The 16,137-nt window shown below is 37.3% G+C and overlaps 4 protein-coding genes across 7 annotated transcripts; 1 reads left to right on the top strand and 3 right to left on the bottom strand.

The window, feature by feature from the left end:
• Positions 1-2,627: 2,627 nt before the first annotated feature.
• Positions 2,628-6,612, bottom strand: LOC104699564 (mitochondrial Rho GTPase 2). The gene is made up of 14 exons (XM_010470579.3): positions 6,217-6,612; positions 5,953-6,085; positions 5,675-5,824; positions 5,273-5,449; positions 4,932-5,183; positions 4,731-4,799; positions 4,560-4,615; positions 4,259-4,340; positions 3,917-4,128; positions 3,732-3,801; positions 3,526-3,638; positions 3,292-3,442; positions 3,009-3,195; positions 2,628-2,905 (listed from the first exon to the last, which is right to left on the bottom strand). Exons 1-14 carry the CDS (start codon positions 6,432-6,434, stop codon positions 2,838-2,840), a joined length of 1,938 nt encoding a protein of 645 aa, XP_010468881.1. The 5' UTR covers positions 6,435-6,612; the 3' UTR covers positions 2,628-2,837.
• Positions 6,613-6,756: 144 nt separating this feature from the next.
• On the bottom strand, positions 6,757-7,259 carry LOC109129624 (outer envelope membrane protein 7). Its single transcript, XM_087491309.1, has one exon. The coding sequence runs from the start codon at positions 7,158-7,160 to the stop codon at positions 6,948-6,950; it is 213 nt and encodes a 70-aa protein (XP_087347435.1). The 5' UTR covers positions 7,161-7,259; the 3' UTR covers positions 6,757-6,947.
• A 645-nt stretch (positions 7,260-7,904) lies between these two features.
• LOC147924979 (fatty-acid-binding protein 1) lies at positions 7,905-9,324 on the top strand. The gene is made up of 4 exons (XM_087491308.1): positions 7,905-8,379; positions 8,498-8,747; positions 8,857-8,948; positions 9,052-9,324. Exons 1-4 carry the CDS (start codon positions 8,013-8,015, stop codon positions 9,192-9,194), a joined length of 852 nt encoding a protein of 283 aa, XP_087347434.1. The 5' UTR covers positions 7,905-8,012; the 3' UTR covers positions 9,195-9,324.
• Positions 9,266-13,973, bottom strand: LOC104748997 (protein TIME FOR COFFEE). 4 transcript variants are annotated; one of them, XM_087491306.1, is made up of 12 exons: positions 13,533-13,973; positions 13,140-13,424; positions 12,925-13,058; positions 12,697-12,850; positions 12,374-12,581; positions 12,189-12,264; positions 12,028-12,096; positions 11,749-11,941; positions 11,563-11,632; positions 11,410-11,476; positions 10,980-11,291; positions 9,266-10,879 (listed from the first exon to the last, which is right to left on the bottom strand). In XM_087491306.1, exons 1-12 carry the CDS (start codon positions 13,618-13,620, stop codon positions 9,533-9,535), a joined length of 3,003 nt encoding a protein of 1,000 aa, XP_087347432.1. In that variant the 5' UTR covers positions 13,621-13,973; the 3' UTR covers positions 9,266-9,532. The 4 variants fall into 4 exon arrangements, with proteins under 4 accessions (XP_087347432.1, XP_087347431.1, XP_087347430.1 ...); XM_087491305.1 differs by having other exon boundaries at positions 10,980-11,315; positions 13,533-13,960; XM_087491304.1 differs by having other exon boundaries at positions 10,980-11,318; positions 13,533-13,913.
• Positions 13,974-16,137: the final 2,164 nt, after the last annotated feature.

Below are 16,137 nucleotides of genomic sequence, written 5' to 3'. Positions count from 1 at the left end.
TATGACAATCAATAAGAGTCAAGGGCAATCATTGAATGAAGTTGGATTATATTTGCCTATACCTGTATTCTCCCATGGGCAATTATATGTGGCGCTATCTAGGGTGACATCTAAGAAAAGATTGAAAGTTCTTATTGTTGACGAAGATGGTCAGATTTAGAGACAAACAATGAACGTCGTGTTCAAGGAAGTTTTTCAAAATTTATAAAAAGAAGGATCATATTAAATTTATTTCTGTCCATTTTTTAAAAACATTTATTCACACTATTTTATGATATTGATAACTTTTATTGATAAGTTTAAATTGAAGCTTATTTTGATTTCAAAAGTCCTTAAATTTGGAAAACCACTGAAAAAAACTAATAGTATAATGTACACAAAAATATTTGTTCTTTATTTCAAATATTTTAATATCACAGTTTTATTTCCAAATACATTTTTAAATAAAAAATCAGTACTTAGTAATACTCTTGATATTTTAGAATACTTTCTTTCCTATTGTTGTGGTGTATTAGTTATATGAGAATATTCACACCCAATATGTAGGAAAGAAAGTACTGTAGAACAATTACGAAAAAAATAGCAATATCAAAACCCTAAAAATTTACAACTATATATATTCTTTACCTTATACATTCCAGGAATCAGCACCGAAGCAAATCTTTTCAATTTTCATTATGACTAAGACCGAGAGAAAAAAAGATATCAAAGATCCAATGTTTAAGGCTTGGTTCGATCTAAACCTAAACTGTGAAGTTGCAAGACAACTCACTTTCGAAGAGATCCCTGTGTTTTTTTCATGGAATCCTAAAGGAAAATGTTTTGACAGAAGGAAAAGGACAATCAACAATCGAAGAACAACTTCTATTTCAAGTAAATTTAAAGGTAACTTATGCATCAAACTACTTTTTCGTTTTCTTAAAGGGCCAATAAGTGACGAAGATCTGAGGACATATGATGGAGTTGTATATCCATCGTACAAGGAAGCATGTGTGGCAAGAGGATTATTAGAAGGTTGATTTTTTGCGTGTTTTGCATTGCTGAAGAATCATTTTGTTTATTTTTAACTACCTATTCGTATGTTTTCATTTCATGTTGAATTCTAAAATAAATGAGCAAAGAATTAGTTTTTTTTTATTATGTTATTATTATTAAAAATACATAACGAAGATTATAGAATCTTAATCTATTTAATTGTTAAATAAACTAACCTTTAGAATATAGAAATACTTACATGTTAACTGTATTCTTCTAAATCTCCTACTCTGATATGAATAACTTGACACACAAACTGTAAATGCGATATTCTCCTCACAATCGAATCGAAGCTGATACATAAACAGAGCATTATATTCGTATTAGTGAACAACTTTTGGAACCCTAGCTATATCATTTCAAATCTTCCAAAAATTTGCCATCTTAATATATCTCCTTGATGAATATTTACACATTTGCAAAGAACCAATGTTGAATTCAAAACAAAAATTTGTTATAGGAGCTTACCTTTCATTTTTCCTCTCTTTGGTCCTAAATCGGTCTACAAATGAAAATAGTCATCAATTGAAACCCTGATGCGTTCTCGAAAACAAGAAAAACAATCAGTTTTCCCTCTTACAAATAAAGCAACACTTCCAATCAAAAACATAGTATTCGGAGGATATTTGAATACATATAACAACAGTAGAGAAAGTGTTTATATCAATTAAAGTTTAAGAATCTAAAATTGAAGCAATTTCGAATCATAGACAACTTACCAACCCAATTGAATTGGTTAACCAGTGTCTTATAATTCTTGGGTGAAAATCGATTTCGCCAATTCCCGGATTAGTCTACCCGAACACACACATCTTGGAGTCGATTCGACTAAATGAATCTTCTCTCCTTTCCCGCTTTTGTATATAACCAGAAATGATTTGCCTGAATTTAGATGTGGTGAATCTGAGTAAAAGTTATGAATTACGAATCATACGTTGAGAGCTTGAGAAAATCTGGAATTTAGATCAACCGACTGGAAGTTGTCTGAGGGGAAAAAAATTTGTTCACTCACTCAGGAAGAAGAAAACTCGAGAATAAGATTGAAGGGTATGAGATGATCAAACTAAAAGACCTAAGAAGCCCAATTTTACAAGTATTAGAAATAACTTTCATGCCCAATATTTAATTAATACATTTGTAATATTATAACCCAACTATATATATACATATACACGTTAAGTTACATTTTAAATTACAAAATTAAAAATCATAAATTAAAAACAAAGATTTTAAATATGGTTCATGTATATGATATCTAGAAGAATAAATACATATTAATATATTTCGACCGACTATAATATAAATCTGTCTATAATATTATTTCTCTGTTCATGTTTCGACAACCACGTCTTATGGTTGTTAATTTTTAGTTTTATTAAAATCCCATCTCATTATCGTATGGAAAAAAATGTATACTCACAAGATAAATGTATTTTAGATAAACCTCTTAACTCGGTAAAATGTAAATTGAAACACATATATTTTAAGCACAAGATAATACACTACATTATAAATGATCCGGCTCTAGTTTTCGTATTATGACATGAATTCACATCTATCACACTAATAACGTTTTATGTTTCATTCAAAAATTACTAAAAAATATTTTGTATAAAAAATTGTGTTTATTTTGTATACATCAATGCCAACGTAGTATTAGTTCCCTGAAAGATGTGCATTATTTTAATACTAACGAAAAACGGAAAAAAGAAGCAGAGGTTCAGTCAGATTGGATGGTTAGTTACTCGCAAAAACGGAGTACTATTATTTTGGGGTGAACGAGAAGATATGCATGCAAATCTTCAAGCATTCTTCCTTGCCGAATACGCACGGTAAGCTGCCAATCCGGCAAACCCAACAGCTGTACCAACTGCAATTTCATATAGTAATATATTTAGTAAGGATGATTAAAATTTAAAATGGTTTCACCCAACTCAAGCAAGTAAATATCGATTATTGTGAAGAGTAGTAACCTGAGACAAATAGAAGTGAGCTATTCACAAATTGGCGGATGTTCTTGCTTCTTCGCCCTGACTCTGTCTCTGGAATGCTCAAGTGAGGGTTCTCGGCTGTACTCACGATTCTTGAGAAGAGACTATTTGGCTCCCCAAGTCTCATGCTTAATGACACAGGGACATCAATACCCAATTCCATGCAAACCTGTTGGTATCCGAGTTATGATGAATCATCATCATCAATCATATCAAGAGCATAGAATCATACTGTATTAGGGTTAAGTGATGATGCATTACTTACCCTATCAGACTCTTGCACTGACATTGGATATGGATCCAAATCATCTTTAGCCGCAACAAGAAGGCAAGGGGTCCCATGACCGCTCTCTTCTCCCCTCCTTGCTACCTCCATCAATATTTCCCTAGCTTTTTTCCATGAGTATACATCCGAACTGCAAAAAATCGAAATTTTCTTGCTAAGTCCATCATCTTGTCATCTACACATACAAGGTGCAACAATATTTCTTGGGCTAACCTATCATAGACAACCACAGCAACATCACATGCTGCCAACGATTCCTTGTTTGTCAAAAACTTTTTAACTCTCTCCTCTGGTATTTCCCGTAATATGAGGGTTTTCTTAGTACCCTGCAAAATGTGTCCATACAATTAGAACCAAAAAACCCCATTAACCATCCACGTGTGACAAATTACATAAGAGTTCAGGCTATTGCTACTAACTCCAGGCTGATCAACGACATTTGCTGCATATTGTTCACCCATTGTTGCCTTGTAGCTTTTCGAAAATTTCCTGGAAGTGAGACACAGCTTAGAAAATATAATAGGAGTAAACCCATAGAAACAATCAAACCATTGACGATGACACATCATAAGACGGATACTTAGCACTTTTATAACAAGTGTACCTTCCTAAGAAAGAATCTAGGATTGCAGACTTTCCAGATTTTTTAGGGCCAAATACAAAGCACTGAAACACATTCCTTTCTGTTCGCTGGTTCTTACGATCCACTGATCTTTTCCTTGTAACAGAAAACGTTGAAGCTGGGTCGTGACCGTAACCGATATATATCAGGTTTGCCAAACTTTTTCGAGGATCTAGTAGAGTCATTAGAGCCCACTGCATTAACACATAACACAGCATAATTATCCATGGTAAAGAATGTCGAATTTGATAGTTGATCATGATGAGTGATGACCATGAAAGCCTGATTCTAATTCAGTGTCAACCCAACAGCAAGCATACAAACCTCAGACAGAAACCCGTTGATCGTAAAATTTCCGCCAGACGTTTTCTCTGCAGCATCTTTATAAGGAGCCTCAATCCAAGGACTGAAATTGTAAAAGAGCAGAGTGCACATGAAAATGAACTTATTCTGGAGATATTAGACATTCATGTACAAGAGCATTGAAGACATTGGCAAGCAAAATTCAAACGAAAGAAGCTTAGCTCACAGACTAAACATAAATTGGAGGAACAGTTGATAACCATCGATTACGGAGGTAAGAATTGGAAACAGAGCACACAAAAAGTAATCACCAGCAAATTACCTATCTGGAGCTGTTTGAAACAAATCATCAAGCTCAGCTGGCTGCAACGCTCCATCCTAAATAGCAACAAAACGAAGAAGTATTAGAGAACTACTACTGCTCCTTGAGGATAAAATAAGTTTTAGGTGATAGAGAACAACAAAATCTAATTGAAGAAATGATCATACACACATTGTCAAGATCATATAACTGGAAGATTCCACTCAGAAAGTCCATAGCTTTGTTTGTTAGCTCGATGCTCTGCAAGTGATATACAGGAATAGAGTGCAAAAATTATTTGAAAGCAACCAGCCAGTTTCTCATATCTTTAAGTAACAAAACGATTGAGAGATATTATCGTAGTTAAGTACTATCTAAAACAACAACACACACCTGATCAGGAGACTGCTTCGGTGGAACGGGTAGTAACTCGGTGTTGAGTTCTAAAGAATCATTGTAACCACATTTCCGTAGGATAGTCCATGCTGTCTCAGGACGACCTCTGTCGATGAATAGAGAAAAAAGAAAAAGGAAACCCGGAAGCGTAAGACCAAGATCAGTTACTCCATCTGGTTGCCTTTCTTGTACCACTTTCTTAACTCCCATAAGTTCAACAGGGTCAAGTGGGGCACCAAAACAATTTACCTGTTACCCAAATTTGCAGCATTCATATTGACACAAGGATGAGGAACTTTCATGAATACAATAATCAGTGACTAACAGAGAAAGCAAACCTGAAAATCATTCAACTCCGCGTCATTAAGGACACCATCCAAATCATGATCACAAAGGTTGAATATTCTTTGTACAGCTCTGCGGAGGCGAGGCTTCAAACAATGTTTTTCTTGATCAAACAATGGAAATGTCGGATGAAGGACTGCTTTCGATGCATAATAGAAAACTTCAGGGGCCTGGAAAAAAAAGAAGAAGGATATAATTCGGATGTTTTAGTAGCATACAATAACGAATCTCTGTGGAAATGGTTCAATCACATCAAGAACTCTAATTGTGGGCACGGTTTTGCATGGCTTTTCAACATTTTCCCTCTTAGCGAAAAGATAATAATAGCCTAATCTTAGAACTATATATCAGAAGATATTTTAAGCGAGAGAGCAAAAGCAAGAAGATACGGATACCTGTATAAGGGTCAACGCGGAACACTCAATACAGGTTTCAATCTCTCGGTACTCCTTCATGATTGGTGCCATGATATCATCTAGTCTGGTGGGAGTACGTTCATCCCGTAGATCAAGCTTGCAGCCCACCACAATCACTGGTGCTTTGATCTAGGTATATATATACATATAAATATAACTATATAGACTGAAAAATAATTACTTAAAAAAAAAAAAAAAAAAAAAAAAAAAAAAAAAGAATGAATTATGCATAGAAATGAGAAGCAATAGAAGAAAACCTCTAAACGGCGGAGCTCAGGGAGCCAATAAGAAGACAGGCGATCAAGAGTAGATGGCTGGTCACAAGCGTAAGTGAGAATGACCGCATCAGCCTTCCTGAACTCTTCAATGAGCTTAATCCTATTGTCAATACTGAGCAACAGACAGAGGAACATCACACAGAGAGATATCATATCAGTAAGATTTGCGTATAAAAATTCGAATGCAAGTAACAATTAATGAAGGGGAGTGATGATGTTTGATAACCGAAAGAAGGAGGAGACCTGGAGGGAGTATCGACGATGGTGATAGGTATAAAGTCAGGGAAAGCGTCGGCGGGGAGAGTGATGGGAGGAAGGACGCGGGGGACATTATCGGGGAAAGTTTCGGAGGCGACGGCAGAGATAAGGCTGGATTTACCGGTGCCTTTGTCGCCAGCGACGGCGATTCTGAGGCTTGTACGGCCTACGGGAGGCGACTTACCACCGAATCCACCCAGCATCGGAGATGATGAATTAAGGAAATGATCTACGAGTCTACGAATGATATTGATGGTGTTGCCGGCCTCAACTGGCGTGGGTGCTCCATATATCAGTTCGGGTTGACCCGACACGTGCTCCGCAAGCTTATATCTTTGCCATCACGGATTTCTCTCATAATGGGCCTCCAATATTAACAATTGATTCATTTCTATCCAACATCATAATACAACGTTGTTTCATAATGGGCCTCCAATAAATGAAATTATTTTATGAAAGATTATTTATTAAATTACTATCAACAAATGCTAATAATTATTAATCGATTTAAGTAAAAAAAAAAAGGGGATTAATCCTTATCGGGGGATTTTTATTGAAAAGGGAAAGCGGAGATTATTAATTTAAAGGCATCATCGAAAGCAGTAGAAAAAAACGAACCGAAGGAGAGATTACAAAGACAAAAGCAAGAAAAAAAAACACACAACAAGATTTGTAAACAAAGCTTCATTTAACTAAAAGTAGAAGAAAACTACAAATTAAAGGGCGTCCGACGGGGGAGGAGGAACGGTGGTATTGTCGGAATCGGGTTTGTCCTTTGGTGAGCTCAGCTTCTTGAACAATGGCTTAAACACGAGCTCTATCGCCAACCATCCCACCGCCAGCACTCCCACGACCACCGTCGCTGTCTGTTTCTTTCCTGTGGGTTTCTCCAGCTTTGGGAAATGCGCTTCTACTGACTTGTCCCCCATCGCTTCTTCTTCTTCTTCTTCTTCTTCTTCTTCTTCTTCTTTGCTTAAACACTCGTTCGTTTGTCTCCCCCACACTGATTTATCTTCTTCAACAACTACTTTAATAAGAAGAAAAAATCAGCGATAAAATAAAATGTTCAAAATATCTCGAGCGGTCGCGTTTCAGACCGTCGATGTAATAATCGACGGCCAGATTTCGTGAGAGGAAAGGTTATCATTAATTGGGCCTTATGGGCTGAATTGGGCTTTTTACTAGAAAACAAAAAAAAAACTCGGGTGTCATGAAAAAGATAAGTTTCTTCTAAATGAACCTCAATCGTTCAAGCAAGATAAGACGCTACCACACCACCAATAGTGTGGTGGATACATACATCTTCCAATATCCTTCTTTATTTGGATTTTGATAAAACCCCATGTAAGAACCCTTTTTTCATTTTCTACCCTTTTGCTTTTTTTTTTTAATTTTTTTATTATTCAGATATTTGCAATGGAATCTTATTTTATCAATTATAATATTTTATTTTAAAAATGTTTTTTGTTTTTTTTTTTGGTCGGCATTTTTAGAACCAACTCGTGCTAATATCTTCTAAATTGTCCCAAAAATGAGAGTAGAAGCCCATAATAATATATACATACACACGAGTGAAAAGGCTTTTAATAAGTAAACGAGGAAGGCCCAAGAAAATAGAGCCTATCAGGAAGATCACGTGTAATACACGTGTGAATTAAAAGCAGCAGTAATTGTCGCCGAATCATATCAATGGCGTGTCAAATAAAAAAAGAGTTTTCTTTAGTGAAAGTTAACTAAACAACAACAACAACACTCACTCACACCAAGAAAAGAAGAAGACGATGGTTTCGTTTCGGTTCCCTTTCTCGTTTTCTCAGCCCCCGCGTGCCACGTCATTCTCTGGATTCTCCGTTTCCGCCGTCGCAGTCTCTGTCACCGTTGGCGCTGCAGCAGCCGCCGGAGCTGCGATCGCGGCGTCTCGTAATCCCAGGCATCCGATTCTGGAGTGGGCCTTCTCCTCTCACCGTTCGTCTCTGCTGTTACCGTGGGGATCTATAACTCTAGCCGACTCTACCTCCGAATCCGTTGTTGAGCCCAAGACCGGTTTCTCGTTCCCCGCTTCAATCGGAGATTCCCGGCGATTACTCGGCGTCGGCCTGAGGAAGAAGAGCTTACTTGGATTAAAGAACATCGATGTCTACGCCTTCGGTTCAATTTTTTTTTTTAATTCCTTCTTAGTTATTTGTTTCCTTCTTCGATATGAAATTAGTAGATTTATATGTTTTGGGATCATTACATTACATTCGCGATTGGTTGATGATGGCAGGTGTGTACGCTGATTGTGATGATGTGAAGAAGCTTGTTGGTGAGAAATACGCAAATCTACCAGCTTCGGAGATCAGGGGAAACAAGTCATTCTTGGATGATCTCATGCAAGCCGATATTAAGATGACTATAAGGCTCCAGATTGTCTACGGCAAACTCAGCATCCGTTCCGTCCGCAGTGCTTTTCAAGAATCTGTCGGTAACAGACTCAAAAAGTTCGGTGGCCTTGACAACGACCAGTTGCTTCTAAGGTTTTTTTATCACTTTTTTGTTTTCTCATAATTACACCTTTTCATCGTGTATGTTGTGTCTTGGCTGCTGAAATAGTTTAGTTCACTTTTGATATCTATCCCTCTGTAGCTTCACTAGCCTCTTCAAAGATGAGTATAAGATTCCAAGAAACTCCACCATTGATTTGACAAAAGAACCAGGCCATGTTCTCAGCGTTGCAAGTAAAGCCTTATCTTTCTAAACAAACCTCTTCGCTTCTGAATTTAATTCTTTCTTAAGAGATTCTTCTATACAACTCTTCTTTGTCTCATTTTTTTTTTTCAGTTGAGGGAGATCATGTCGGGAGTGTGAAGAGCCAACTCTTGTGTAGATCAATCTTAGACTTGTACATTGGTGAAGAACCGTTTGATAAGAATGCAAAAGAAGATTTTCTTGATAATGTGGCTTCTCTAGCCTTCGACAACTAGTTAGTTCACTAGTAGAAGAAGAAAACAATGTTTGCCATCTTTTCTATCGGATTCTCTATACGATATATATGTTGAGGAATGTATTTGTAATAAATTGCTTGGTGAAATGGGTTTTTTTTGTTAGTCTAAATATCTACACTAGACCAATCATAACGAAAAGATATTAAACCCCATAACACATTAAATAATTTAGATACCGACCCAAAGCGTTAACTCCCTGGAGAAGCGATACTTTTTTACTAACCCACTACTAGGGTATCACCTCATCTGGGAATAGCCTAAACTCGAAGAGAGACACTGCAAAAAAATTGTGGCTTTATACGTCTGCTTCGATGAAACTAGTACTTTAGCTCAGACAGATGACCTGGGCATGAACTTATAATCGGTGGCACGGTCCTTCCACAAACGGGAGACGTTTTCTTGGTCGACCCGGAAGCTGAATTCTCCGTCTGTTCCTGTGCGTGTGCAGGAGAAGAAGAAATAGGTGATAATGGCAAGGTTTTGCTATTGCTGACCTTGTGGTTTCCTGCTTTGCCATGTGAACCAGACCCGATGACTGAAGGAGAGCCACTAGATCTCCCATGTTGCTCCTGAGAAGGTTGCGACTTTGATGGTGCTGCAAAAGAAATCTGAGTCTGTCCATGAGTTCTTATCTGCTGCTGAGACTGGAACTGCTTGAGGTTACATGACGTGAGTGATGAGTTTGCAGGGTTTTTCCACTGGGATGACGAGGCAGACACGGAGTCAACCTGCGAATGAGTCATCATTTTACTCCGACCAGATTGCTTCTGCCTCTGTGCATGATGCTGGGTAAACACTGAAGAGTCCCCATTTATTGTCGTTGCTGCAGGAGGAGGCCAAGTACCAGAAACAAAGTTGAGGGTTCTCGATGGATTGTCAAAAACCAGCGTCTGTCCATTCATCATCACTGGAGCCTTCCCAGGAAGAGTCTTTTTCGGGTCTTCGGCATTGCTTGAACAGCTTGCACCTCCAGTCTTTGAGTCATTTGTTTGATGGTTTTTCTGTTGAACACCAGAAGGTGCAGTGATGATGTGGTAGCCATTGGAGGAGAAATTCAGATTTGCAGGGGTAGCACCGCCGGCAAAAGATGCAAATGACATGGAAAAGTTTTGTTGCTGAACAGGGGCTGTCATGATCTGGCCATATGGGCCTTCACTCTGATTGTGGCTACCCCTTGAATCAGAGTTATCTCCAGCTGCTTTAGCCTCAGACTTTTGTGACTGTTGACGGTGTTGCTGAACATTAGCTTGGCCTGAAAGGCTATTCACACTTACTTGCGATTGTGGTTGCGGTTGCGGTTGCCTGTGGGATGATGAGGAAAAGCTTGATGCTTTTGACTCCCTCTGAGATGGACTTTGTCTCTGCATAAGCTGAGGAGGTTGTTGGAACATCTGCGGCGAATAAAAGGACCCATTGAAGTAAGGCAACGCCTGGCTTGCAGTCCCACCTCTGATGGTTGATGACAGTTGAAAGGAATATGCATTGTTTGGAAGAACTGTAAAGTACGGAGAAGAAGCTTCGCTGGCTGATGAACTTGGATGACTGAAGTTGACCGATGTTGAACCAAAAGCCACACGTGGGCTCTTTGTTGGGAGAGGTGATTTAGAAGCTACAATGACTGGTTGCAAATGGTGATTTGAGGGGAAGATGAAAGCTGGAGCAGGCTGTGTTAAGAGAGAAATTATTTTACTTTTCGCAGTATCGATAAAAATACAACGACAAACACAAATTCGTGACAAGATAAAAAGGCAATGACGTACATACCACTATACTACTTGATGGAGGGGGTGGTTGAGGTTTCTTCTGTCTGGTCGAGGCAAAATGAACTCTTTCAGAGGCTTTCTCCTCAGACGGAGAAATATTTTCTGCAATTCCATCATGTGCCTGGGAGTTTAAATTGATAACAGGAGAGCTTCCTTGCAAGGATGGGTTTCCAGGGGCCGGGCTTAAGTCATCACCTCTAAGATACACAGAACATTTGTTTGGAGTAGAGACATGGCTTGTTTTGACGAAATGCTGATGTAGCTGAATGTTCCGAGCAATGAAAAAGTGTGTTGCACACTTTTTAGGCCTAGGCTGAGAGGCAAAAAAAGGAGCACCCTGCTATTATTATTAACAAATCATGATCTTAAACCAGTAAAAGAAACAGGATCATCATTATATGAAGAACAAATGCAACTAGAACAGAATATACCTGCAGTAATGTAGACGATCCATTGCTCCCACCCACAGGCTTACCGGTCTGTATCACGGGTACATATCTGCAAATATTTTGTCTTTTTAGGGTCTGACCATTAAGCTATAGGACAAAACAAAACTAAGACAGGTTAGGACTTTCAGAACTCACGCCTGGGGAGAAAGCCCGCTAGGCCAGCTGCTTACAGCTAGCGGAAAAGGTAAGACGGAACTCTGCTGAGCTGAAATTGAGATAGACATAGGACAGACGAGGTAAATTTGTGTATCCTAGAAAAATCATCAACTTTAGCAACCAGAACTTGGTTGGTGATTCATAATCATATTCAAGGTAGATTACCAGAAGTAGCCTGCTGGGGTTGGCTCCAATCAAAATTCTGTAATTTTAAGTTAGAATCTCTGCCGGACTCTTGGTTAGGTCTCTCTATATTGAGATTCAGCCATTCGTGTTTCTCAGTCTTATGCTGTTGGGCTTCTTCTGGAGTCCTCTCATTCTTGAGAACAATCTTGTCTTTGCAGTTTAAAGAATTACCCTGTTGCATTAAGCAAGACAGTGTTAAAAAAAGTAACCTAACGGGGAGATGCTTAAACAACAGAAGCTGTTTAAAGCTACACTTGCCTTGCAATAGTCAGAAACCAATGGAAGAAGAGAAATTCTCCCTGGCGAGGAGGGCACTGCTGGAGGAACCTATTGAGAGGACAACGATCTTTCTTTAGTACATTTGCAGCATTCAGACGATATATAAAGCTAAAAAACTTAAAAGGACTTAAAAATCTCACCATGAGATCAATATCGAGCTTACTACTGGAATGACTCTCATCTATGTTGTTTTCCAATTGTGGACCCTCTGATACCCTGGAGATCCAAAAATAGAAAAGAAAAAAAAAAACAGATGTCAGATTTCCAAAAACAATGGGATAAAAAAGAGGAAATTTATCTAATCTTTTTTCTTAGATTCATTTACCCTTTTGAGACCTCCGAATCCAACATGGTCCGTGTTTGTTGCCTTACTTCGTTCTCCTTCTCCTTGTGAATATCGGAGACTGCTGACGATGGTTTAGTCCCGTCAGTGGTAGATTTATCAATGTTCGATGAGTCACAGATTATAGCAATACAAGCGATCTCTACACCTGACGAGGAATCATCACCTTCCGTTTTCAACTTCTTGGCACCTGCAAATTTAAATCAAGGCAGCGATGATATATACTATTATTTGATTCCGTGCTCTAAAAAATTCAGGAATTAGATTTAATATCAAAGAAACTAACTGTGGCGTGAATGTGATACCTTTAACCTCCGAATCGTCAGGTCTCATTGAGGTAAGAAGAGGCTGCTTTTTCAAACCGGATAGAACCTCTGCTATTTCGAACTCCAAGTCGTCCTCAACCGTGCCGGATGATTTCCGCGGCTTGGGTATCCGCGATTTGGATCCGTTTACAATCTGGGGATTATCGGATTATAATTAGTAATCTAAAACATTTTCTAATGTTAGTGTTATAGTTAACGGGAACGGACCTTCTTCGAAGAAGGTGAAACAACTTCGAAGCTATAGCTCCCCGGAGAAGTTGAAGGTCTTCGCCGGTCTTCTCCGAATCCACCGCCACCGCTTCCCGATGAAGTCCGGCAGTCATGCGACCTCTTTATACATGCTGCAATCGCCGGAATTGAATCAGAAACCCTTACGAAGGGATCTATCTCGAAAATGCAAGTTGAATCAGAAAAAAAAAAACCTGAGCGAGCTTTTCTCGGGACAGGAACGCCGATCATTTCATCGGCGACTTTCAAAGAAGACGCATGCCTCGGGATACGACACGACGGGAAGCTCTTCCTGTGGTGAACATGGTCGTCTCCCAGACTCTCATCCGAACTATCTTCTTCTTCTTCTAAATCTCCCTCGTTCCTCCGCGCGAACCTCTCGCTTCGTCTCCTCTTACTCCGATTCAACGATTCCGGATCTCGCTCTTTCTTCCCCGGTCGATCCCTCACCTCCTGATGCATCTGCTCACGACTATTCTCTGATACACACAACACCAGAGCAAAAAAAAAAAAAAACCATCAGAAAATCGGGGAACAATCAAGGAGAAAAGAAGGAGAAGAAGAAGAGGAAGGAAACAAAAAAATACCTGAAAGTCTCTGTCTCCGTCTTGTTACTCCATTAGAAGCCGCCATGGTTGTTGTTGATCTTCGAGCTTCTCTGTTTTTATTATCCATTATTCATGCAAGGCTACAACAACCTAAGCTCCCATCAACTGAGAAAAAATCTTCCACTCCGTCAAAGCTTCCTTATGTATATTTCGGTGATCTCTCGTCGTCTCCTCCTATAACTTTTTTTTTTTTTATTTGTGTCCACGGCTTAAAGGCAAAAAAAAGACCTACCCACCATGGAAGAAAAGGCAGGAAGGAGGTAAAGAGACGGTTCAGATCTTCAAATGAGCATAATGTCTTCATCTAAGCCGTTGGATCATCCCGTAAGTTGGACGGCTGTGATCTCGAGGTGCCAGCATGGCAAGAAACGTCACTTTCTTGTGGGAATAAAGCCACTGCTCAATGTTGTTTAGTCACACATTTATTAATTATCATATACTGTACTACTATTCATATATTCTATGACTTTGCTTTTTTAAAAAAATTAATTGTTTTTTATCCAGGTCCATCAGATATAATAATTAATGATTTCATTGCCCACCCAAAAACATTTCATTAGAATAATACTAATGTTCATGGTTCTATATAATATTATTTCACTCCATGATCGTATTAACAAATCTAATTTAAAAACAAAAAAACAAATACAAAAAAAGAGTGCACATTTCAAAAGATCAAATTTTTTAATTTTTTTTTTAAATTGCTAACAGCCTGTATCACCATCACGCGCTCTCCATACGCGCGGGTCGACACCCACGTACGGTACATTAACAAAGTTATCTAAACTCTTGGGCTAATTTTTGTTTTTTATACGAAATTTAAAATATATATATTTCAAAGAAAACTGATACTACTAACAACGATATTAATTGTGCTAACGTTTTTATACATTCATATAGTATGAAATAATCAGATGAGTACTAGTAGTAAATTAATTACTCTTGATCACTGAGTTTAGCTGACTTGTCATTGCAACAATGCTGATGCCACCGCAAACCCAAAACGCGTGAGTATAGAGCCATAGAGGAAACATACACTTACGAGCGAGTTGAAAAGCAGGCCAGCACTTTTGATATTTTATAGTGCCACGTGTCGAATTACATAAGGATTGAGATGGCTTCAGATTACCCTTGGCCACGGCACAAGCAAGTATCTAAAATAAAAGTATTGTCATGAACTAACTATATTATTTTATTATTTATTATTAGAGAAATTCTTTTAAATATCACTAAAAAAGTTTTTTTCCAAAAATACTACATTTTAGTTTTTGTTTTCAAAAATACCACAAATTTTTTTTTTTTTTCAAAATTACCACAAACATAAAAATTGATTTTTAAAGATGTAAATTTTTTTTTTTAGGTTTGCATTGACACATTTAGTTTTAGAGTATAGTTTTTAGGGGTAGAATTTAGTATTTAGAATTTAGGGATTAGTTTTTAGTATTAGAACTTTAATTCAATTATATAGTATTTTTGGAAAAAATTATATATTAGCGTATTTTTAGAAGAAAAAAAACTAAATTGTGATATTTTAAAAATAAAAACTAATTTTAGTGGTATTTATGACAATTGCACTTATTATTATTCTAGTTTTGTATTCCACTTTTGGGTATTATTATTTATTTATAAATATGAGACTGGTCCGAATTTCAAACTACTTATTAATATCATATCATATCAAACGAGCTTTAAAATCAAATAATGTATCTCATATAAAATAATATATTAAAAAAAATCGTTTGAATACAGACTATACAGTAATTGACGAAGATAGTGCAAATAAAACAAAAACGTAGCATGATTAAATATTCGTCTAGAGACTAGAGAGCTATACATGATGGTATCTCAACTAATGTTTAATTTAATTATCATCAAGTGTTGACTGACGAAAAATTGTATATGCCGTTAAATGAAGTGAGAATCAAACAAAAATATTATAATCATGTAGTTAGATAATTAATTTTTAAGTGCTTTATTATAATGTTTTGACCCTACCCCTCTATTAGTATATGTTAACTTTGTAAAGCACAAATTAACGAAAGTTTCGTTGGAGTTCCGATGTAAGGAATCCAACATCTCAGCCACTTGACATACTATAACACTATATATCGGATGCTTTTTGTTGTATGCCCACAAACAAAATAAAATATACTCCACCCATGAAGCCTACTGATTAAAATATTCATCATGGGTTTAAACCTCGGTTTATGGGATCACTTATAATAAGCAAATCTTTACACATATAATAATATCAAGGAATAGACTAAAAAAATCTATATACGGCTGATGCATGCATGTCATACAAGTCACAACCACGAATAAACTAACCGATAATCATGTTTGGACCTTTTAAAACCGAAATCACCAGATGTATATAAAAACGTGAATATGTAACCCATTTCAATTTAGAAGATTAGAAAGAATAAGTTGTATGAAACGAGAGATGTTTCTTAAACATTTAATACGTTGATCTAGTATTTTTTTAGAAAATGAAGGATTATTAACAATGAATAATAATAATACTCCTGTTTTACAGACAACGAGAAGAAAGGAGAAAATAATTTTCTTTAATTATAGTAGGGGT

Source organism: Camelina sativa, chromosome 16 (assembly GCF_030686135.1).
Source record: "Camelina sativa cultivar CO46 ecotype springtype chromosome 16, ASM3068613v1".
NCBI classification, from domain to species: domain Eukaryota; kingdom Viridiplantae; phylum Streptophyta; class Magnoliopsida; order Brassicales; family Brassicaceae; genus Camelina; species Camelina sativa.
The sequence above is the reverse complement of the archived record's forward strand: the minus strand, read 5'-3'. Positions and strand labels throughout refer to the sequence as shown.